Source organism: Artemia franciscana, chromosome 19 (assembly GCF_032884065.1).
Source record: "Artemia franciscana chromosome 19, ASM3288406v1, whole genome shotgun sequence".
NCBI lineage: Eukaryota > Metazoa > Arthropoda > Branchiopoda > Anostraca > Artemiidae > Artemia > Artemia franciscana.
This window is the reverse complement of record NC_088881.1, coordinates 34,330,057-34,354,699: the sequence shown is the minus strand read 5'-3', so window position 1 is coordinate 34,354,699 and position 24,643 is coordinate 34,330,057. Positions and strand designations below refer to the sequence as shown.

Genomic DNA, 24,643 nt, shown 5'->3' with positions numbered 1-24,643 from the left:
TTCCCAATGGCTAATACTATATGTAAACAATGGGCAAAGTTCATAACTTCCCCCGGGGACTATAGGGGATTAAGTCACCCTCAAAGACATAGTTGTTAGATTTTTCAACTATGCCTAACAAAACGGCGACCTCAAAATTTTGATCGTCTGACTTTGGGAAAAATTAGCGTAGGAGGGGACATACTTGCCCTCCAGTTTTTGGTCACTTGAAAAGGGCATTATAACTTTTAATTTCCGTTCGAATGAACCTTCAAGCGATACTTTTAGGACCACTGGGTCGATAGGGTCACCCCTGACAAAATAAAAAATCAACACATCCGTGATCTTCCTTCAGGCAAAAAGTACAAAATTCCACATTTTTGAAGATATGACCTTGAAACCTCTAAAGTAGGATTCTCTAATACGCTGAATATGATGACGTGATTTTTATTAAGATTCTATGACTTTCAGGGAGTGTCCCCCCTTTTTTCGAAAATAAGGCAAGTTTTATCAGGCTCGTAACTTTTGATGGGTAAGATAAAACTTGATAAGATTTTTATATTTGAAATCAGCATAAGAATACAATTCTTTTGATATGGAAATAAAAATTCCGTTTTTATAGATTTTGTTACTATTGAGCCGCGTCGCTCCTTACTTACAGTTCGTTACCACAAACTGTTTGATGTAAAAGTTCTTGTTGTTCAGAATCAAGCCGTAAAACGCTCGGTATAGAGCTCTCGGACAGATTGAATTTGATTTTTATTAAGATTACCCCTTTCGAGGACGTTCTCCTCCCCTTTTTCTTAAAAGCATGCAAACTCTCTTGTACTAATAACTTATAAGTTCAAAATCATTGAATTTTCTACGTCTATTAAGTTCTTATTTATTTTTTTAATGAAACCACAAAAAAGGAATTTGAAGCCAAAATTTCCTAACTTTCGATCAGAGACCCTTCAGATCAATATTGAGTAGGGATTTACTCTACGACCTCCATTTAAATTTGATTTAAGGGTACAAGATGTGTGCAGAGAAGGGGGCGGAGATAGAAAGGTTCCCTCCCAACGTGGAAACAGTAGTTAGTAACGGAAAACAGAAGCTTTTTTTAATCCGAAGATTTTTTAAGCTGAAGTATGTCATACAGAGAGGAGAGCCCAACTTCCCAGAGGGCATAGTCTTATCCTTTAAGAACAATGGGGGTTCTTAACCTTCTTCACCCCAATACAAAAGAAAACTGAATCCAACAATCAACCTTGTGAAACTGTGATTTGACATTTCAAATCCTTCTTCTTATGACAATCTAACGGGAATTTTAGTTAATTAATCAGCTTGCAGAAAAAAAATGAGACAACACGTCTAGAATCATAAAGCAATTAATTGATATGTTAAAGGTGTTTGGCTCTTTTTTAAAACATAAGACATGACTAGAAGATAAATTAAAATTCCAATTAAGGATCAAATAATTACACAAAAACCTAAATCTAAATTGAGGACAGAAAAATGGTATTGTATTTGAACCCGATCCTAAATGTAAAAAAAACACGCGTTATCGGTAATATCACAGGTAGCGCAATAGCGCTTCCTGAGTAAAGAGTGATGTGGGCGCAATGTGTTTTTTTACCAAGTTAATTCGTAAAGAAGGAGTTGTCGTAAAAAACTTTGGAGGGAGCCCATTCAATCAGTTATTGAAAGTTCTCGTATCCTTTCTAAGAGTCAAAAGTAGCTTGAGGCCTACCCTCCTACACCTATTAATTCCTCATACACATCCAATCAAAAGCCATTGAGATGGCGATTTTGTTTAGCACAGTTGAGAGGAGCAGTAACTATGTCTCTGGGGATGTCATCCCCCCAAATCCTTCGGGGCAAAGACTGTAAATAAAAAAAATCCGTCCATTGTTTACATACATCATTCGTTATTGGGATGTTTGATCTTTGATGCTCAAAAAGACCAAGGGCACTCAGGTGAAGCTTTCAGAAAATACTGATGGGAGATAACTCGGAAAAGGGCATAACTCGGAAATGACTGAGGGTATTAAGTTGAAAGCTTCTAGGGGATGACGTGGGTGATAATCAATTGACCAAAAAGACACTACTTGCACGCTACTACAACTACTTCTGCTATTGCAACTACTGCTCCTGTAGCAGTCACTACTAAGGCTGAGGATACTGAGGTGAAATTTTGACGAAATGTTGAGGGGAAAGTTTAACTAAATTAAAAAATAACATGTGTACAAATATTGTCAAAAGGGCGTATCAGCAATATCTTAGCTCAAACTTTCAAGCTCAAACTTTTATCGCATCAAGCTCAAACTTCGAGGACATAAGGGGGTGTCCAATTGGCCAGAAGGCAATATATATATATACATACTGCTAGGTTAGGTTACTGCTGTTACTAAGACAACTAATACAAAACCATTAACACTACCTCTCTTACTACCGCTACTACGATGCTAGCACTACTAATACTATCAGTATGACGGCAAATATTTAAGAGTAGATTGAACGGAAGATTGGAGTAAGTCAATACATACTATAGGCATGCAGATTGTCAAAAGGGCGTATCTCAGCAGTGGCTTAGGGTGTTAACTTGAAACTTCCAGGGAACAATTAGGGAAAATATCAATTGACTAAAAGGCAATTTCTGCGCGCTACTACTAATACTGCTATCACTACTACTACTCCATTTAATGCTTCTATTGCAACTAATACTAAGGCTAAGAGTATTAAGGTGAAAATTTCAGAATACGTTGAGGGGGAAGCTGAACAATATTAAACACACTACGAGTAAGCAGCTTATCAAAAGGACATATAGACAACATCATAGCAGAGGCTTATTGTATTAGGTTGAAATTCCAGGGCTTGAGGAGGGGGTGTTCAAGTGATCAAAAGGCAATATGTGCATACAACTGCTACTACCACTAGCGCTACTACTGGTAGCCCAACTACTAATCCTACTTCTACTAATCATCCTACAAATAATAAAGTGACTACTACTACAACTACAGCTAAGGGCAATATGGTAAGATTTTCAGTGAACATTGAGGGGAACTTGAAGTAAATCAAAACACATTGTGTGCATCCAAGTTGTCAAAAGGGCGTATCAGCAACATTTTAGGAACTGTTTAACGCATAGAGTTGAAACTTACAGGGTTTGTTATGCGGTCAGAGGGGAAAAATATATAAACAAGCAAAATTTTTATCAGTGCCCCCCCCCCCCTGATCACCACTTTGGGCCAATCAGGACTGCTTATAAAAGAACAAGCAAATAATAATTGATACATCATATATATACCAGGATATTAATGTCTATCTAAGCATGCAGGTAAATTAGACTTAATCAATCTAGCAGTATTTTCAATTTTTTGTACTTTTAGCGAGGGAGACTGAAGTCTTCCTTTACTCTCCCCTGTGTCTGCAAAATAAAAATTTTAATTTAGGGTCTTTAAACGCAAACCCTATCAATGGAAGAGATTGGCTCTTGTTGGGCTTTTTTCTTGTACTCCAGAAGCCTTTCAGCGGCGTTAATTTAACGTGGGAAAGAATTTAACAGACATAGTATTCCTACACAACGTTGAGACTGATCTGAATCAGGCAGGGTTTAACATGTTTACATTCCTTTGATGACCGGAAGCTCAATGCAAACAAAAATGCCAAGAACAAATACATCTTGAAAACGAAGAACCTGATAATAATCGCTTTGTTGAAGTTCTTTTTTTTAAGTATTTGTATGAAAGTAAAGTACGAGGTTGAAACTGAAAAGGAACAACAATTATTGTGTAGCAGAATACGCAAGATATATGACAAGACTAACTCAAACAAGAGCTAACAGCTCATATGGCACTTGTGACGAGGTCGGAAGAGCCAAAAGCTCATGTGGTATGAGCTCTAGCTAAATACTAAGAATGAATTGATTGCTTTAAAAGGAAAATCAGAGGCTTAATGCCGGTCGGGATTTAAAATAAGAGCTCTGACTCACGAGGTCCTTCTAAATATTAAATTTAAAAAAACTAGTTTTTTTAAATGAAAGTAAGGAGCAACATTAAAACTTAAAACGAACAGAAATTACTCCGTATATGAAAGGGGCTTTTCCTCCTCAATGCCTCGCTCTTTACGCTAAAGTTTGACACTGTCTCTAAACTCTATTTTTAAAACAGTAAGTAACTTTAGCGTAAAGAGCGGGGCGTTGAGGAGGAAAAGCCCCTTTCATATACGGAGTAATTTCTGTTCGTTTTAAGTTTTAATGTTGCTCCTTACTTTCATTTAAAAAAACTAGTTTTTTTTATTTAATTTCTGAATGTTTCTGAATCAATACATTTTGGCTCTCCAGACATGAACTATTAAATTAAATTTGTATATTATTTTTTTTTTTGCTAAATGGTTTTCTCTTAGTTTTGATTAGACGATTTTGAGAAATAAGGGTTGGGGAAGGAGGCCTAGTTGACCTACAATTTTTCGGTTACTTAAAAAGGCAAATAGAACTTTTAATTTTTAACGAACGTTTTTATTAGTAAAAAATATACGTAACTTAAGACATAACTTACGTAACAAATTCTATATTTTTATATTTTTATTATGTAAATAAGGGGGTTTTTCCCCAATTCTTTTTTTCCCCAGTTTTGTCCCAATTCTTTAAGAATGACCCTGAATCAGAAAGGCCGTAGAATAAATAATTGAAATTACTAGATACTTTAGCATAAAGAGCGAGGTATTTAGGAGGAGAAGAACCCGTCATATGCGTAATAATCTCTTTTAGTTTTAAGTTTTAATGCTACTCCTTGCTTTCAATTGAAAATTTTTTTTCATGTTTATTTTTTCATTGTTTCCTTATACTAATGCTAGAAAATCCTGCGCCCTTTTCATTGAATTCCCGCCCCCATGACATATTCCTCCAATGAAATATCCTCTCACATAGCCCCCTCCCCTCAAACCCACCCCCCAAACCAAAAAAATCCCCCTGAAAACGTCTGTACACTTCCCAATAACCATTACTGTATGTAAACAATGTAAACAAAAGTGTAAACAAAAGTTTGTAACTTGCAGCCCCTCCCCCGGAGACTGTGGGGGAGTAAGTCATCCCCAAAGACATAGTTATTATGGTTTTTGACTATGCTGAACAAAATGGCTATCTCAAAATTTGATCCGTTGACTTTGGGTAAAAAATGAGCGTGGGAGGGGGCCTAGGTGCCCTCCAATTTTTTTGGTCACTTAAAAAGGGCCCTAGAACTTTTCATTCCGTTAGAATGAGCCCTCTTGCGATATTCTATGACCACTAGGTCGATACGATGACCCCAGGGGAAAAAAACACAAAAATAAATAAACACGCACCCGTGATCTGTCTTCTGGCAAAAAATACGAATTTCCACATTTTTGTAGATAGGAGCTTGAAATTTTGCATGAGAGTTCTCTGATACGCTGAATATAATTATGTGATTTTCGTTAGGATTCTATGACTTTTAGGGGGGGGGGTGTCCCCCTATTTTCCAAAATAATATAAATTTTCTCAGGCACGTAACTTTTGATGACAAACACTAAATTTGATGAAACTTATATATTTAAAATCAGCATAAAAATCCGATTCTTTTTATGTATCTTTTAGTATCAAAATTCCGTTTTTTAGAGTGTCATTTACTATTGAGCCGGGTCGCTCCCTACTACAGTTCGTTACCACGAACTGTTTGATCAAAATTCATTAAGATCCGATCACCCACTCGCAAGCTAAAAATACCTAAAACTTTCTAATTTTTCCTCTCCCTTCAGCCCCCCCAGATGTTCGAATCGGGGAAAACGCTTTATCAAGTCAATTTGTACAGCTCCCTTGCACACCTACCAATTTTCATCGTCCTAGCACGTCCTGAAGCACCAAACTCACCAAAGCACTGAACCCCACCGCCTAACTCCCCCAAAGAGAGTGGATCCAGTCCGGTTACGTCAGTCACGTATCTACGACATATATGAGCATTTTCTAAGATTTCTGGTTTCCCCCACCAGCTCCCCCCAATGTCAATAGATCTGGTTGGGATTTGAAAGAAGAGCTCTGAGACATGGGTTTCTTCTAAATATCAAATTTCATTAAGATCCGGTCACCCATTCTGAAGTTAAAAATACCTAACAACCCCAAGCTCCCCCAAAGAGAACGGATACGTTCTAATTATGTCAATCACGTATCTCTAACTTGTGCTTATTCTTCCCATCAAGTTTCATGCCAATAACTCCACTCCAAACGTTTTCCAAGATTTACGGTTTCCAAGACATCTGTTTCCCCCCTCCGACCCTCTATGTCCCCAGATCCGATTCGAATTGAATATGGAGCATATGAGACATAATATTCTTTTATATATCAAGTTTCATTGAGATTCGATCACCCATTCGTAAGATACCTCGATTTCACGTTTTCCAAAAATTCCAGCTTCCCCCTCCCATTCCCTTCAGTGTCACCGGATCTAGTCGGTATTTAAAATGAGAGTTTTAAAGCACAAGATCCTTCTAGATATAAAATTTCATTAAGATCTGATCACCCGTTCGTAAGGTACATATACCTCATTTTTCTAATTTTTCCGAATTACCTCCCCCCAAAACTCCAAGAAAGAGAGTGGATCCAGTCCGGTTAGGTCAGTCACCTACCTTGGACTTCTGCTTATTCTTTCCACCAAGTTTCATCTTGATCTCTCCTTTTTAAGGGTTTTCAAAGATTCCCCCCCCCCTAATGACACTGGACCCGGTCGGGTAAAAAAATAAAAGATCCGAGTTTTGAGATCCTTCTAAATATGAAATTTCAATAAGATACGACCACTCTTTCGCCAGTTAAAAATACTTCATTTTTTCTAATTTTTTTTAATTAACTCCCCCCCCCCCAACTCCCCTAAAGAGAGCAGATCCGTTGCGGTTATGTCAATTCCGTATCTAGGACTTGTGCTTATTTTCCCACCAAGTTTCATCCCGATCCCTCCACTCTAAGCATTTTCCAAGATTTTAAGCATTTAACCGATCTCTCCCCTCTAAGCGTTTTCCAAGATTTCTGTTTCCCCTCCAACTCCCATGTCCCCGGATCCGATTCAAATTGAGAATGGAGCATCTGGGACATAAGATCCTTCTAAATATCAAGTTTCATTAATATCTGATCACACATTCGTAAGATAAAGATACCTCAATTTTCACGTTTTCCAAGAATTCCTGTTTCCCCCTCCAGCTCCCCCCAATGTCACCGGATCTGGTCGGGATTTAAAGTGAGAGCTCTAAAGCACAAGGTATTTTTAATTTAGAGGGATATCGTGGCTCTGAGCTCATATTTTAGATCCCAACCGGATCCGGTGACTTTGGGGGGAGTTAGGGGGGAGGGATCTAAAGTTTTGGAAAATGCTTAGAGTCGAGGGATCGGGATGAAACATGGTGAGAAGAATAAGCAGATGTCCTAGATACGTGATTGACATAACCGGAACGGATCTTCTCTATTTGGGGGAGTTGAGGGGTTAATTCTGAAAAATAAGAAAAAATGAGGTATTTTTAACTTACGAATAAGTGATCGGACATTAATGAAATTTCATATTAAGAACAACCTCGTAACTCAGATCTCTTATTTTAAATCTCGACCGGATCAACCATCATTGGGGGAGTTGGGGGACCGGAAATCTTGAAAAACGCTTAAAGTGGAGAGACCATGATGAAACTTGGTGGGAAGAATAAGCACAAGTCCAAGATACGTGACGGACATAACCAGACTCGATCCGCTCTCTCTGGTGCAGTTGGGGGGGGGGGGGGTAATTCGGAAAAAATAGAAAAAATGAGGGATTTGTAACTCAGCTAATGGAGAAATCCCCTCAAAACTCGCATTGGCCTTTGTGAAGAGTGCTAGTGCCGCTGGGTCTTGGATGGCATCCCCCCATGATTCCAAATTTTTTGTTTTATCCAGTCTTATGTGCAAAGCGAATGGAACTTTGTACGAATTGTTTAGGCAATCACTGGCTCATGATTCACAACTATTTGAAAACTGAATAACTGATTCAATGTTTTCAAAAACTCATGGTGGAATTGTTTATACTTGTCCGGCACTCAAGATATGACTGTTGTTAGAACTTGAAGTGTACATTTAGATTGCGCAATCACCGATGCCTTGAAATGCCTTGACTACGTTAATATCACTTAGAACCTATTATGAGATCACTCCCGATGGTAATGTTCTACTAGACTTGGCACCATGAAAACGAATCAAATAATTGATGTATTTAACCTGGATCTATTCATGTCTAAATACAAATCCTCTTGTTTACCCTCAGATTTCCTTGACAAACTTCAAGGTAATACTCATGCCATTATCATTGTTAACTGTAATCCGCCGAATATAAGAAACATTAGTCAATGGTTAAGCATCTTTCAAACCACGAAGAATATAAAATATTTCGATTCTCTCAGTTTGCCACATATATTCTATGGCCTCCATATTAATACCTATACTGAAATCAAGATGAAACCTATTGTTCAAAACTAGAACACAGTACTAGATTTGACGACTAAAAGCTGTGGATTTCATGCACTATTGTATTTTGTTTTCCGATGTTGTGGATAATACCTACAGGGAATTTATAAGTATTTATATGGACAACCCTCGTCTGGATGATTTCACAGTGGGAAGTATCCTCTCCTATTTTTTAATATTCATTTCAGCGCTCTAAGAATAAAGTGTACTAATAGTATTTGTCAATTTGTTTATTAATAAAACATGTATGAACAAAAGAAAAATGTCTTTCGTTTTCTTTCGATTTCTTCTTCTTCTAAACGTAGATAATCATCATCGTTGACGACCACTAGTGGTGATAGACCATTTACCTTCACTTTGTATTGATCAAGTAGGGAAAATTCAGGATCACATTTACTACAATACAATGTAGTTTCACTCTTGTTGTATCTCTTTGTGTAGTCAATGATACTTTTTTCATTTATACTTTAAAATTCACGTGTTTCAATTTGCTTAATTGATGCAACGTCAAAAACATCTCCGTAAATGCCAAATAAAAGTCTATCTATATATATATAAATAAGTTGTCTGTGTGTGTGTGGGTCTGTCGGGTGACGTCATGTTTGTGTGTCGACTGACGTCATGTTTTCGACTGACGAAATTACAGACCGGGACATCGGGACACAAATAACGACCGGGACACCGGCACATAGGGAATATAAATGACGACCGGGACACTCAAAGAGAAAGCGACCGGGACACAAGGAATGTTCGATTAGCAATCACCATCAACAAAGCACCGGGACACAAATGACGACCGGGACACAGGGAGTATAAATGACGACCAGGACATAAGTAAAAAAAAAACTAAAAAAACTAAAAAAAAGGTAAAAACTACAAAAAAACTAAAAAGAAAAAAAAAACTAAAAACTAATAAAAAAATTAAAAACGCTAAAAAACTAAAAAACTAAAAAAGAAAAAAAAAGGAAAAAAGGGAAAAAAATGAAATATAAAGGAGAAAAACAAAACTAAAAAAAAAATAAAAAAAAAAAAAATAAAAAGAAAAAAGAAAAAAAAAACTAAAAAGAAAAAAAGGAGAAAAATACAAAAATTTATTTCATCATATACCATTTCAAAAACGAATGTATATACAGACCGGGACACCGGGATACAAATGACGACCGGGACACAGGGAATATAAATGACGACCGGGACACAGGGACACAACTACAACGGGGACGCCGGGGGCACAGGGGGATATATAAATGACGACGGGGACACAGGGAATGTTCGATTAGCAATCACCATCAACAAAGCTCAAGGGCAATCATTAGAATCATGAGGTATAACTAAAAAAACTAAAAAAAAGGTAAAAAACTAAAACCTAAAAAAAAGACCAATTCAAAAACGAATGTATATACAGACCGGGACACCGGGACACAAATGACGACCGGGACACCGGGACACAAGGAATATAAATGACGCCCGGGATCCTCAAAGAGAAATCACAGACTGGGACACCGGGACACAAATGACGACCGGGACACATGGAATATAAATGACGACCGGGACACAGGGACACAACTACAACGGGGACGCCGGGGGGCACAGGGGGATATATAAATGACGACGGCGACACAGGAAATCGTCGATTAGCAATCACCATCAACAAAGCTCAAGGGCAATCATTAGAATCATGAGGTATAGATCTGAATACGGATTGTTTTCCCATGGACCATTATATGTTGCATGTTCAAGAGTCGGTAAACCTGACAATCTATTTATATGCACAGACAATGGGACAGCAAAGAATGTTGTATATTCGCAAGTTTTACGTAGTTAAAAACATATATATATATATATATATATATATATATATATATATATATATATATATATATATATATATATATATATATATATATATATATATATCTATATTCACAGGTGGGACATAGGGACACAACTACAATGGCGCGTAACTAATATGGCGCGTAACGACTTACGCGCGCGGGGGGGGGGGGGCTTGGGGGGCGAGAAGCGCCCCCAACAGCTACTAGGTTTATAATCATAACAACCAGTGTCTTCGTAACAATGAAGTAAAAATCACACTCTTTTGTTATTCTGGCACTTGAAGCGTGGTCCAGATTCTTCCTCAAAACACAATTTGAATACACAACGATACGAGTCTCTTAGAAAAAGACTAAATGATCGTTTAGAATTTTTTCTAATTATACCGGGATAGGAATTTTCCTACTGACCACATTTATCATAGTGACAATTCGAACATAGAAACCCTATAGCAAGACAATCAGAAACTTCTTCAATACATGAATTACGATCCTTAATTTTAATCGTATATCCTCTGTGAAGCTTAGATAGATTGCACAATCTACACTTTTCATCATATTCATCCACATAGTTCAATTCTCACAGGACGACGAATAGCCCAATGTATACAAACATAGATGGCATGTGTAGCTCTTTTTTCACTATTGGCACTCAGGCAGCAGACTACAAACTAACTAGTGTCCCAGAAAGAATGTTCTTCCTTTTTTTTTACTTCGAGTACTCGCTTCAGATTTCCTAGAGACAAAATGGGAGGAGGAGTAAACATGTGACATCACACTTTAAGCAAATTTTTACTTATTCTGGTGCTTGAACAAAATATACTTTTTTCTTAAATTAGAAACAGCTTACCCTATTATGACTAGTGCCCCATAAACTGCCGACGATGTGCTATTTCTAGAATTTTGACAACCATCACAACCTCCTTTGCCATCCATATTTGAATGATCCGTTTCATCAAAGCTGCAAATAAGATTAATAATAAGTAATTACCTTAACAGCAAGGTCGTATCCACCAGGTAGGATGTTACTGAGTTTGAATACCCCTCGCAAAACTTTTCTCCAACTCGTAAAAAGTAAGAAAAAGTCGTATAAACAAATTTGGGATATTTTGTGGTCTTTTTTTGTACCCCTTAAAAAAACCATCCTGGAACAACAATCCTGGATATGCTCTTGCCTAACAGGTTTGAAAACGTCTATTAAAACAACAAACACAGTGATGGTTCACGGCCTGGTAAGGGGGACAGCTTCCCTATGCCATTTTTTCCGACATCTGGCACTAAATTGTTTTTATTTTATATTTTTACAATCCTATTAATGTAGCTTGCCCCCCCCCCCTCTCAGATTATAAAGCCTAAAACCACTACTGGAAGAATTATATTTGACTAATGCTCTCAGCAAGGCTCAGCGTAAGGTTGTGTACATAGGGACGTGTAACTATCTGATTCATTTCTTTTCTCTTCTTTTTTAAGCAGGCAGCACATCATCATACCCAAAATGAGAGGGTGTTACAAATAAGATTTCAAATAGGGAAAATCCTTTTAATAGACAGAGTAAAACAATGATAAAAATTCTGGATACTTGGATCATATAGAAAGCGACCGTCATCAACAGATATCCCTGTGTTTATCTGTTGATGGCGGTCGCTGTTTATATGATTGAACTACCAAAAATTCTTATCGTTCTTTCTTACTGTCTAATAAAAGGATTTATCCCTATTTGCACTGTTATTTGTACGTCACGGAAGGTCAGTGTGGTCTTCGAAAATGCCTATGAAATGGGGTGGCTTACATTTTCTTACTTTTACAGCAGACGAAAACATTTAAGTATTTTACATGTATTCATTATTAATACATTTAGTATTATGTATTATTAGCATTTTACAGAGGGAAAAGTTCCAAAATTTAGGTCAAGACCAAAAACATAAAATTACTGTACTGCACCATTAAATAACCTAACTTTAATTTGCTTAACAGTACATCCAAGAAGCTTAGGCATGAGCCAGACTCTAAAACAGAAAATACCAAAGTTTCTTACTGCTGAGTACCAAGGAGGTATATTATTTTTAGTTAAAAGTGTTATCTGTTATTAATCCATTTTCATTTCATTTATATTTTATACAATATTTATACGGCGTATATATATATTTAAATATTTATATATGTTTATACAATACATATATTAAGAAAATACATGATTCGAGAATACAGCTCAGACTGTTCATTCAAACATTACAGAATATGACAATAGATAGATAAATTTGTTCCCAAAAGCCTGCAAGATGATAAACAAAACCAACTAAGAAAAAAAGAGAAAATACAAAGAACTGTCAAACCAGCATAAATAAATGCAAATATTGAAAAACCATGGACAGGGATATACACAAGGAGGGGAGGGGGGCTTGGGCCTCAGACCCCCAAAAATTCAAAACTTCCCAAATTTCTTGGCACTTTTTATTACAATAAAATGAAATTCTTTTCTGTTTGCGTATTATATCGACCACACTCAAGAAGCGAAGCTAGGTTAATCATAATGAAATATACCAAAATATGACAAAAATACAAGACTATAGTAAAAAAATGGAAACTACAAAAGAAAATTAAAGAAAGCAGGCCGCCCAGAAGACTTTATATTAAATACATAACCTAATCTAACCAACCCTATATATTAAACATTTAATTATAATATACCTGCATAGTAGTTTATCTCCCTAAGCTGATTATCTCCGAGTGTATACAAGAGAACCAGTTTTAACCAGATCAAGAACAAGTGTGGTTGGTATAATACGCAAGTACCTTCTTTTCTTTATTATGTACCGTTCCCCAGAAAAAATTAACCGTACGTGCCTGGCCATGGGGAACTCAAGAGACTAGCAAAGTATTATACCGTTCTTTTAAAATTAAGTCAATATTGCTGATTTAACATTTAAATTCACATTTCTCAATTCAAGGTTAGTTTTGGGTGGTGGGTTTCCGCATTCCTATGTCCAATGAAGCCACCACGAGCATATCGAATATCCTACGATGGACCCTGACTGTCTTTTATCTCGATTTCTCTTCCTACCACCGGAAAAGAACCGAATTTCACACCTTGTACAGGAAGGTACAATAACTAAAATCAAAAGATTAACTCCAAAAAAATTAATTAAAAAAAAATCCCGAGGGTAGTAAAGAGCGAAGTTGTAACTTAAAACGAAAAAAGTCATTACTTCAACGAGTGCAAATAAACCAGATGGCAATCTTTCCCTGTCTTAGTAGAATTATTACTAACGGTTTACTGAAAACACAAAACATTATAAGAGTTTCGGTACAATACAAAACAAACCATTTAAGGAGACTTTTAATAATATAGAAATAGAGAATTTTAGGATTGTTTTTTAAGGACTTTTTTTCGTTTAATATGGCATCACTTCTGCACAATGAGCACAGTCCAATGATTGACCGTCGTTTTAGATCTGAAAATGACATTCCATGATTATTTTGTAGACGATTTCTAAGTGATCAAGTCTTGATAGTATAAGGACTACAGACTCACTTTATAATTCGTATCATAACGTATCGTATCATATCCGTATCGTATCGGAAAATCTCCGTTGTATAGAGAGGAATAACCGGATTTCCAGAGTTCATATTACGGTTTATTTGTTCTTCCTTTCGAGTAATACTAGGTGAGACTAAAATATTACTTTTAATCAATCCATTATTTTTGTAGATTGGTTACTGACTGCACTTATTAAAATAATATTTATTTTTATGCCTAAGCGTAAATGAAAAGTTCTAGTGCCCTTTTTAAGTGACCAAAAAAATTGGAGGGCATTTAGGCCCCCTCCCACGCTCATTTTTTCCCAAAGTCAACGGATCAAAATTTTGAGATAGCCATTTTGTTCAACATAGTCGAAAACCATAATAACTATGTCTTTGGGGATGACTTACTCCCCCACAATCCCTGGTGGAGGGGCTGCAAGTTACAAACTTTGACCAGTGTTTACATATAGTAATGGTTATTGGGAAGTGTACAGACGTTTTCAGGGGGATTTTATTTTGTTTGGGGATTGGGCTGAGGGGAGGGGACTATGTTGGAGGATCTTTCTTTGGAGGAATCTGTCATGGGGGAAGAAAAATTCAATGAAAAGGGCGCTGGATTTTCTAGCATTACTATAAGAAAACAATGAAAAATAAACATGAAAACGTTTTTTTTCAAATGAAAGGAAGGAGTAGCTTTTAAACTCAAAACGAACAGAGATTATTACGCATATGAGGGGTTCTAAAAATACTTTAGCATAAAGAGCGAGGTATTTAGGAGGAGATATATACCTCGCTCTTTATGCTAAAGTATTTTTAGTAATTTCAACTAATTATTGTACGGCCTTTCTGATTCAGGGGTCATTCTTAAAGAATTGGGACAAAACTTACGATTTAGTGTAAAGAGCGAGATATTAACAAGGGTACAAACCCCCTCGTATACATAATAAAAATATAAGATTATGAAAGTTTGTTAAGTAAGTTAATTCTTAAGTTACGTATATTTTTTACTAATAAAAACGTTCGTTAAAAATTAAAAGTTCTAGTTGCCTTTTTAAGAAACCGAAAAATTGGAGGGCAACTAGGCCTCCTTCTCCACCCCTTATTTCTGAAAATCGTCTGATCAAAACTAAGAGAAAGCCATTTAGCCAAAAAAAGAATTAATATACAAATTTCATTTTAATAATTTATGTGCGGAGAGCCAAAACCAAACATGCATTAATTCAAAAACGTTCAGAAATTAAATATATAAAAAACTAATTTTTTTAGCTGAAAGTAAGGAGCGACATTAAAACATAAAACGAACAGAAATTACTCCGTATATGAAATGGGTTGTCCCCTCCGCAATCCCTCGCTCTTTACGCTAAAGTTTGACTCTTTGCCACAATTCTACTTTTTAAAACAAATTAAAACTTTAACGTAAAGAGCGAGGGATTGCGGAGGGGACAACCCATTTCATATACGGAGTAATTTCTGTTCGTTTTAAGTTTTAATGTCGCTCCTTACTTTCAGCTAAAAAAATTAGTTTTTTTTTTTTATTTAATTACTACAAGGACTGACTAGCACAAAGTTAGAACTTGAAGGGGATCTGAATGTTTTTCATGTCGCAAAAAGGTTGATTTATGTGCAGAAACATTCCAGTGTTGTAAATGCTACCTCAAAGCATTTTCAAAAAACATAGAAGGATCCCCATCGAAAACAAATTCCTGGGCCCCAGACTGGTAAAATAAGATTTTAAAATGAGAAAAAAAAATGGTCTTCACAATGCGAGGTGAGTCAATCACAATTCAAAATGGAGACACAATGCAAAAACAAAAAAAGAATGCAAAAACAAGGAAAGTGTACCAGTTAACAACCCTGCTGAGGCAACAACCCACATTTAATCGAAGACCGTGTCAACAGTAGCAGAGTTCATATTTATCGCGATCTTGTTCCAGTTTTTCAGAACACCCGAGTCAGCGGCCCTACCATATTCTGCCAAACCTTAGAAATCCACCAATATTTTCGAGATCATTTTTACAGTTGATTTAGACAAAGAGTTGCAAAAACACCAAGTTTTTGCTTTTTCATGAAGGGTTGCCCGCTCCTCAATACCTTACTCTTTACGCTAAAATTTGACTGTTTGCTATAATTGAAACACAGGGGCCGTTTAATTAGAATAGGAAGCTTGTTTTAAATTCTAACAACTCTAGCATAAAGAGCAAGGTATTGAGGAGGGGGCAACGCTTCATATCCGAAATAAATCTGCCAAAATTAATATACAACTTTTTTTTCCATGTACGGTGACACAAATTCGAACCTGCATTAGTTGAAGAACATTCAGAAATCAAATAAAAAAAAATTAACTGAAAGTACGGAGCGACATTAAAATTTATATTAAAAAAACAAGTTGTTTAAACTGCAAGCAGAGAGCGACATTAAAACTTAAAACGAACAAAAATTATTCCGTATATGAAAGGGGTTGACCCCTCCTCAACGCCTGGCTCTTTACGCTAAAGTTTGACTCTTTGTCTCAACTCTAGTTTTTAAAACAATAAAAAACTAGAAAATATTTAACAAGTTAACATTTCCTAAAGATCGTGACTAAGCTTTTGTAGAAACCTCAAAAGTTTTGATGTGTTTACCAGCTCCAGTAGTTTCCGGCGGAACTGCAAGAGTCCGGCGGAACTGCGTTTAAGCATCCCTTAACTGACTTATCCGGCTTAGCTTAACTTCCCTGAATGTAATCTGTAAAAGGCTAAAACAAAAACTTATCTGGCCAAGTGCTAGCTGAAATGCTTATCCACACTTCAGTCGAAACTTTAAAAAGCGCATCAAAAATGTGAAACTGATATCTATTACCTTATGATTTCTGAGAATATTTCTGATATACGCTATTATTATGAAAGTAAGGAATAACATTAACCCCAAAACGAGCAGAAGTTGTTCTGTATAGGAGGGATACTACCCCTTCCTCCTCTACACCTCCATCTCATGGTCGCAGAAACTTTGGAGGGTGCTAATTAGATCAGAAATTGAGAGTACTAGTCCTTTTTTTATAAGTCCAAAATGATTGGAGACCAACCATCCGCGGGAGGGGGGAGGGTATTTTCCGAGGGGTATTTTCAAATCTCACATTTTTGTGGGATATATCAAGGGGATATATCAATTTCACATTTTTCATGTGTCTTTTAAAGTTTCTTTCTTGCCCCCCCCCCCCCCCCGCCGATAAAATGCCTGAGGGAAGATCTTTCCATGGAGGAATTTTTCATGGAGGAAGAGAATTTCCAGGAAGGGGGCGCAGGATTATCAAGCATTATTTAAAAATAATTAGAGATTAAATAAATAAAAAAAAAAATTCAACTGAAAGTAAGGAGTAACATTAAACTTAAAACGAACAAAAATATGGCATATGAGGTGGGTACGTCCCCTCGTCAATGACTCGCTCTTGACGCTAAAGTATTTTTAGTAGTTTCAAACGAGCTAGTTATTCTAATTAAACAGTCATTGTGATTTAGGGGTCATTCTTAAAGATTTGGAACAAAATTCAAACTTAAGCGTAAAGAGCGAGGTAATGACGAGGGGATGAACTCCCTCATATTACGTATATGAGAAAGTTCGCCCCCTCCCCAATACCTTGCTTCTTTACGCTTAAGTCCGAATTTTGTTAAATAATGACCGATAAAAGCAATGATTTGTTTGCGTTATTTTCCAGTCAATCTTAGTATTTAATTTTACCTAAAGTAGCTCCAAAACTATGATTTTTATGTGGTAAAAAACCAAAGATATTGTATGTCTACGGCTTGTGGTTGTTATTAAATATAAAAAGACATGTTTTTTTCCAACTTAAAGTAAGGAATAACATTAAAACTTGAAACGAACTTAAATTACTACGTATATCAAACAGTTCGTGGTAACAAACTGTAGTAAGGAGCGACCCGGCTCAATAATAAACGAAACTCTAAAAAACGGAATTTTGATGCTAAAAGATACATCAAAACAATGGGATGTTTATGCTGATTTTAAATCTGTAAGTTTCATCAAATTTAGCCTTTGTCATCAAAAGTTACAAGCCTGAGAAAAATTGCCTTATTTTGGAAAATAGGGGAAAACACCCCATAAAAGTCAAAGAATCTTAACGAAAATAAAACCATCGCATTCAGCGTACCAGAGAATATTACTGCAAAAGTTTCAAGCTCCTATATACAACAAGAGCTAAGAGCTCATATGGCACTTGTGACGAGGTCGGAAGAGCCAAGAGCTCATATGGTACGAGCTCTAGCAAAATTCTAAGATTCGATAGACTGCTTTAAAAGGAAAATTAGAGGCTTAATGCCGGTCGGGATTTAAAATAAGAGCTCTGAGTCACAAGGTCCTTCTAAATATCAAAATTCATTAAGGTCCGATCACCCACTCGCAAGTTAAAAATACCTCAATTTTTCTAATTTTTCCCATCCCTTCAGCCCCCCACATGTTCGAATAGGGAAAAACGACTTTATCAAGTCAATTTGTATAGCTCCCTGACACGCCTACCAATTTTCATCGTCCTAGCACGTCCAAAAGCACCAAACTCACCAAAGAACTGAACCCCACCATCTAACTCCCCCAAAAAGAGCGGATCCAGTCCGGTTACATCAGACACGTATCTCCGACATTTATAAGCATTTTACAAGATTCCTGGGTTCCCCCTCCAACTCCCCCCAATGTCAACAGATCTGGTCGGTATTTGAAATAAGAGCCCTGAGACATGAGTTCCTTCTAAATATCAAATTTCATTAAGATCTGGTCAACCGTTCTTAAGTTAAAAATACCTCAATTTTTCCAACTTTTCCAAATTAACAACCCCCAGCTCCCCCAAAGAGAACGGATCCGTACCAATTATGTCAATCTCGTACCTATAACTTGTGCTTATTCTTTCCATCAAGTTTCATCCCGACATCTCCACTCTAAGCGTTTTCCAAGATTTCCAGATTCCAAGATTTCTGCTTCCCCCCTCCAACCCTCTATGTCCCCGTATTCGATTCGAATTGAAAATGGAGCATCTGAGACATAAGATTCTTCAATACATCAAGTTTCATTGAGATCCGATCACCCATTCGTGAGATACCTCGATTTCACGTTTTCCAAGAATTCCGGCTTCCCCCTCCAACTCCCTTCAAAATCACAAGATCTGGTCAGGATTTAAAATGAGAGTTTTAAGCACAAGATCCTTCTAGATATCAAATTTCATTAAGATTTGACCACCCATTCGTAAGTTACAAATACCTTTTTTCTAATTTTTCCGAATTACTCCCCCCCCCAACTCCACCAAAGAGAGCGGATCCGGTCCGGTTATGTCAGTCACCTATCTTGGACTTGTGCTTATTCTTTCCACCAAGTTCCATCCTGATCTCTCCGCTTTAAGTGTTTTCCAAGATTTTCGGTCCCCTCCCCCCCCCCCCTAATGACCCTGGACCCGGTCGGGATAAAAAATGAGAGATTTGAGTTTCGAGGTTCTTTTAAATATGAAATTTCATTAAGATACGATTACTCTTTCGCAAGATAAAAATATCTCATTTTTTCTAATTTTTTAGAATTAACCTCCCCCCAACTCCCCCAAAGAGAGGGATTTATTTTTCCCACCAAGTGTCATCCCGATCCCTCCACTCTAAGCATTTTCCAAGAGTTTAGGTCCCCCCCCAACATTCCCTTCACCGGATAAGGTTGAAATTTAATATATGAGCTCTGAGACACGATATCCTTCCAAACATCAAATTTCATTAAGATCCGATCACTCCTTTGTAAGTTAAAAATACCTCATTTTTCTAATTTTTCAAAATTAATCCCCCCCACTCCCCCAAAGAGAGCGGATCCGTCCCGATTATTTCAATCACGTATCTAGGACTTGTGCTTATTTTTCCCGCCAAGTTAAATCCCGATCCCTCCACTAAGCGTTTTCCAAGATTTTAGGTTTCCCCCCTTAATTCCCCCCAATGCCACCGGATCCAGTCGGAATTTAAAATAAGAGCTCTGAGACACGATATCCTTCCAAACTTCAAAAAGATCCGATCACTCCTTCGTAAGTTAAAAATACCTCATTTTTCTAATTTGTTCAAAATTAACCCCCCCAACTCCCCCAAAGAGAGCGTATAGATTGCAATTATGTAAATCACGTATCTAGGACTTGTGCTTATTTTTCCACCAAGTTTCTTCCCGATCCCTCAACTCTAAGCGTTTTCTAAGATGTTAGGTTCCCCCCTAAATGCCCCCTAATGTCACCGGATCTAGTCGGGATTTAAAATAAGAGTTCTGAGACACGATATCCTTCCAAATTTCAAATTTCATTAAGATCCGATCTCTCCTTCGTAGGTTAAAAATACCTCATTTTTTCTAATTTTTCAGAATTAAAGACCCCCCTCCCCAAGTCCCCCAAACAGAGCAGATCTGTTCCAGTTATGTCAATAACGTACTTAGGACTTGTGCTTATTTTTCCCACCAAGTTTCATCCCGATCCCTCCACTCTAAGCGTTTTCCAAGATTGCAGGTCCCCCCTCCAACTCCCCCCAATGTCAGCGGATCTGGTCAGGATTTAAAATAAGAGCTCTGAGACATGATATCCTTCCAAACATCAAATTTCATTAAGATCCTATCACCCGTTCGTAAGTTAAAAAGACTTCATTTTTTCTATTTTTTCCGAATTAACCGGCCCCCATTCCCCCCCCCCAGATGGTCAAATCAGGAAAACGACTATTTCTAATTTAATCTGGTCTGGTCTCTGATACGCCTGCCACGTTTCATCGTCCTAGCTTGCCTGGAAGTGCCTTAAGTAGCAAAACCGGGACAGACAGACAGACAGACCGAAAGAGTTTGCGATCGCTATATGTCACTTGGTTGATACCAAGTGCCATAAAATGTGGAACTTCGTATTTTTTGCCAGAAGACCGGTCACGGGTGCGTGTTTTTTTTTTTTTTTCAGGGGTCATCGTATCGACCAAGTGTCCTAGAATGTCGCAAGAGACCTCATTCTAACGGAAATGAAAAGTTCTAGTGCCCTTTATAAGTGACAAAAAAATGGAGGGCATCTAGGCCCTCCCCCACGCTCATCTTTTTCCCAAAGTCAACGGATCAAAATTTTGAGCTAGCCATTTTGTTCAGCATAGTCCAAACCAAAATAACTATGTCTTTGGGGATGACTTACTCCCCCACAGTCCCCGGGGGAGGTGCTGTAAGTTACAAACTTTGACCAGTGTTTACATACAGTAATGGTTATTTGGAAGTGTACAGACGTTTTCAGGTGGATTTTTTTGGTTTGAGGGGGGTTGAGGGGAGGGGGATAAGTGGGAGGATCTTTCCTAGGAGGAATATGTCATGGAGGAAAAGAAATTCAATGGGGGGGGCAGGACTTTCCAGCATTATTATAAAAAAAATGAAAAAATAAACATGAAAAAGTTTTTTCAACTGAAAGTAAGGAGCAGCATTAGAACTTAAAACGAACAGAGATTATTACGCATACGACGGGTTCTTTCCCTCCTTAATACCTTGCTCTTTATGCTAAAGTATTTTTAGTAATTTCAACTATTTATTCTACGGCCTTTCTGATTCAGGGGTCATACTTAAAAAATTGGGACAAAATCTAAGCTTTAGTGCAAAGAGCGAAGTATTAACGAGGAGACAAACCCCCTCATATACATAATCTATATATATATAAGAATATAGAAGTTCGTTACGTAAGTTAATTCTTAAGTTACGTATATTTTTTACTAATAAAAACGTTCGTTAAAAATTAAAAGTTCTAGTTGCCTTTTTAGGTAACCGAAATTGGAGGGCAACAAGGCCTCCTCCCCCAACCCCTTTTTTTCAAAATCGTCCGATGAAAACTAAGAGAAAGCCATTCAGCCAAAAAATAATTAATATGCAAATTTCATTTTAATAATTTATATGCGGAGGGCCAAAATCAAACATGCATTAATCCTAAAACGTTCAGAAATTAAATTTAAAAACTAGTTTTTTAACTGAAAATAAGGATCGACATTAAAACTAAAAACGAACAGAAATTACTCCGTTTATGAAAGGGGCTGTTCCCTTCTCAATGCCCCACTCTTTACGCTAAATTTTTTTTTTACTGTTTAATTAAGTAGAATTGAGAGAAAGTCAAACTTTAGCGTAAAGAGCGGGGCGTTGAGAAGGGAACAGCCCCTTTCATACACAGAGTAATTTCTGTTCGTTTTAAGTTTTAATGTCGATCTTTACTTTCAGTTATAAAAACTAGTTTTTTTTATTTAATCTTTTAAAGATCCTTTCTATCAATCGTTTCAGTCATTTCAAAATTACTCAACTTGTGACTTTCATTTTCATAAAAATAGTTTCGACCTCTTTGGCCGTTCTATTACTATGCCTTACAAAATTAGTGCCACAAATATCGCTAATTTGAGCTACGTGGGAGAATCTTTCCATGAAGGAATTTCTCGTAGGGGAAGGAAATTTTCCATGGAGGGGGAGCTGGATTTACCGACATTATTTAAAAAACGATCAGTAATTAAATGAAAAACAAGTTTTTCAGCTGAAAGTAAGAAGCAACATTAAAACTTAAAACGAACAGAAAATATTATGTATATGAAATGAGTTGCCTCTCATCAATAGCTTGCTCTTCTGCCAAAGTTTCTTTTTTAACTTTTAAAGAAGTTATTATTCTAATTAAACAGCCTTTGTGATTACGGAGTCATTCTTAAACAACTGGAAAAAATCAAACTTAGGTTATTATAAGGCTAACATTAGTAAAAAAAAAAAGTAAAGTTAATATACAAATTTCGTTTTAATTATTCATGTTCGGTGAGCCAAACTCAAAAGCTGCATTAATTCAAAAACGTTCAGAAATTAAATAAAAAATACAAGTTTTTTTAACTGAAAGTAAGGAGCGACATTAAAACTTAAAACGAACAGAAACTGTTCCGTATATGAAAGGGGCTGTCTCCTCCTCAACACCTCGGTCTTTACGCTAAAGTTTTTATTGTTTTATAAAGTAGATTTGTGAGAAAGAGTCAAACTTTAGCGTAAAGAGCGGGTCGTTGGAGAGGGGGACAGTCCCTTTCATATATGGAATAATTTATGTTCGATTTAAGTTTTAATGGCGCTCCTCACTTTCAGTTAGAAAAAACTTTTTTTTTTATTTAAGCATTCTACAAGAGACCAAGTAGAAGCCCACCATGAAACTGTACTCAAGAAGCATGATCCTGATGACACTAAAGGTATCAAATAAAAGCACAAGATCAGCTAGTTGATGCTCTGCAAAGTATTGATAGCGCTGATTATGAATGAAATTATCGTAAATGACAAATAAAAAAGAGGGGTTTGTCTCAATTGATTAGAAATTTTCAAGGTGCAAAAGTTATGTTAAGATTAAATATCGAAACTGGGAACGCGTTGGTTAAGATTGCAATTGGGACAATAACAATAATAATTTTCTACCAAATTTTCGTACAGCACCATGGTTGCCACCCTAGTGATTTAACCAAGTTGCCATCAAGCCATTGGCCAATTGGAGACAAAGCCACGAGAGATAGTCTGAGTGAGAGACAAAGCTTAAAATATTTCAAGCTGCAAAAGTTATGCTAAGGTTAAATATAAACACAGGTAAGGGGTTGGTTAACGCTGCAATTGGGACAATAACAATTATAATTTTCCGCCAAATTTTTGTACAGCACCAGGGTTGCCACCTCTAGTTATTTACCACTATTTTTACTGATTTTTTTATGCTGCCAGAAAATCAACAAGATTATTGAAGAAAAATCACTAAATCAATCATAAAATCACGAAAATCTAGTAATTTTTCACCGGGTGGCAACCCTGTGCAATACATGTGTAGACAAATGATATACCGAGTCTTCACATAGCAGTTTCTCCTAACAACTATTACCCAGGGAAAACGTTATGAACGGGGGTACAAATTTTTAATGAGTCTTTCACACTACACGGAAGGACCTTTCACAAATGCATGACTTAAGGTTTCACATTGCTATATCACGGTGCACATTTTGAACGCAACGCAGACAGTGCTAAGTAGAATCGTACTCTACTTAGAACTTTACACTCCATGAATTTATTTTTAAATCATAGGTCCATTTGGCAGCAAAAACAAGAGCTAAGAGCTCATATGGCACTTGTGACGAGGCATGAAGAGCTAAGAGCCAAGAGATCATAGGGTATGAGCTCTAACAAAATTCTATGAATCAATAGATTGATTTAAAAGGAAAATAAGAGGCTTAATGCCGGTCAGGATTTAAAATAAAGCTCTGAGTTACGATGTCCTTCTAAATATCAAAATTCGTTAAGATCCGATCACCAGCTCGTAAGTTAAAAATGCCTCATTTTTTCTAATTTTTCATCGCTCTTCAGCCCCCCAGATGGTCGAATAGATTGATTTAAAAGGAAAATAAGAGTCTTGATGCCGGTCAGGATTTAAAATAAAGCTCTGAGTTACGATGTCCTTCTAAATATCAAAATTCGTTAAGATCCGATCACCAGCTCGTAAGTTAAAAATACCTCATTTTTTCTAATTTTTCATCTCTCATCAGCCCCCCAGATGGTCGAATAGATTGATTTAAAAGGAAAATAAGAGTCTTGATGCCGGTCAGGATTTAAAATAAGAGCTCTGAGTCACGATGTCCTTCTAAATATCAAAATTCATTAAGATCCGATCACCCACTCGTATGTTATAAATACCTAATTTTGTCTAATTTTTCTTCTCCCTTTAGCCCCCCAGACGGTCGAATCTGGGAAAACGACTTTATCAAGTCAATTTGTGCAGCTTCCTGGCACGCCTACAAATTTTCATCGTCCTAGCAGGTCCAAAAGCACCAAACTCGCCAAATCACTGAGCCCCTCCCCCCAACTC

The 24,643-nt window shown here is 36.8% G+C and overlaps 1 protein-coding gene across 4 annotated transcripts in view; it reads right to left on the bottom strand.

The window, feature by feature from the left end:
* The window catches only part of LOC136039600 (protein pellino-like), an 84,304-nt gene that overhangs the window by 46,635 nt on the left and 13,026 nt on the right, over positions 1–24,643 (bottom strand). For all 4 annotated transcript variants that reach the window (XM_065723465.1, XM_065723466.1, XM_065723469.1 and 1 more), the window contains exon 3: positions 11,126–11,236. In XM_065723465.1, the coding sequence (XP_065579537.1) occupies positions 11,126–11,236 (111 nt within the window). The remainder of the gene's footprint in view (positions 1–11,125; positions 11,237–24,643) is intronic.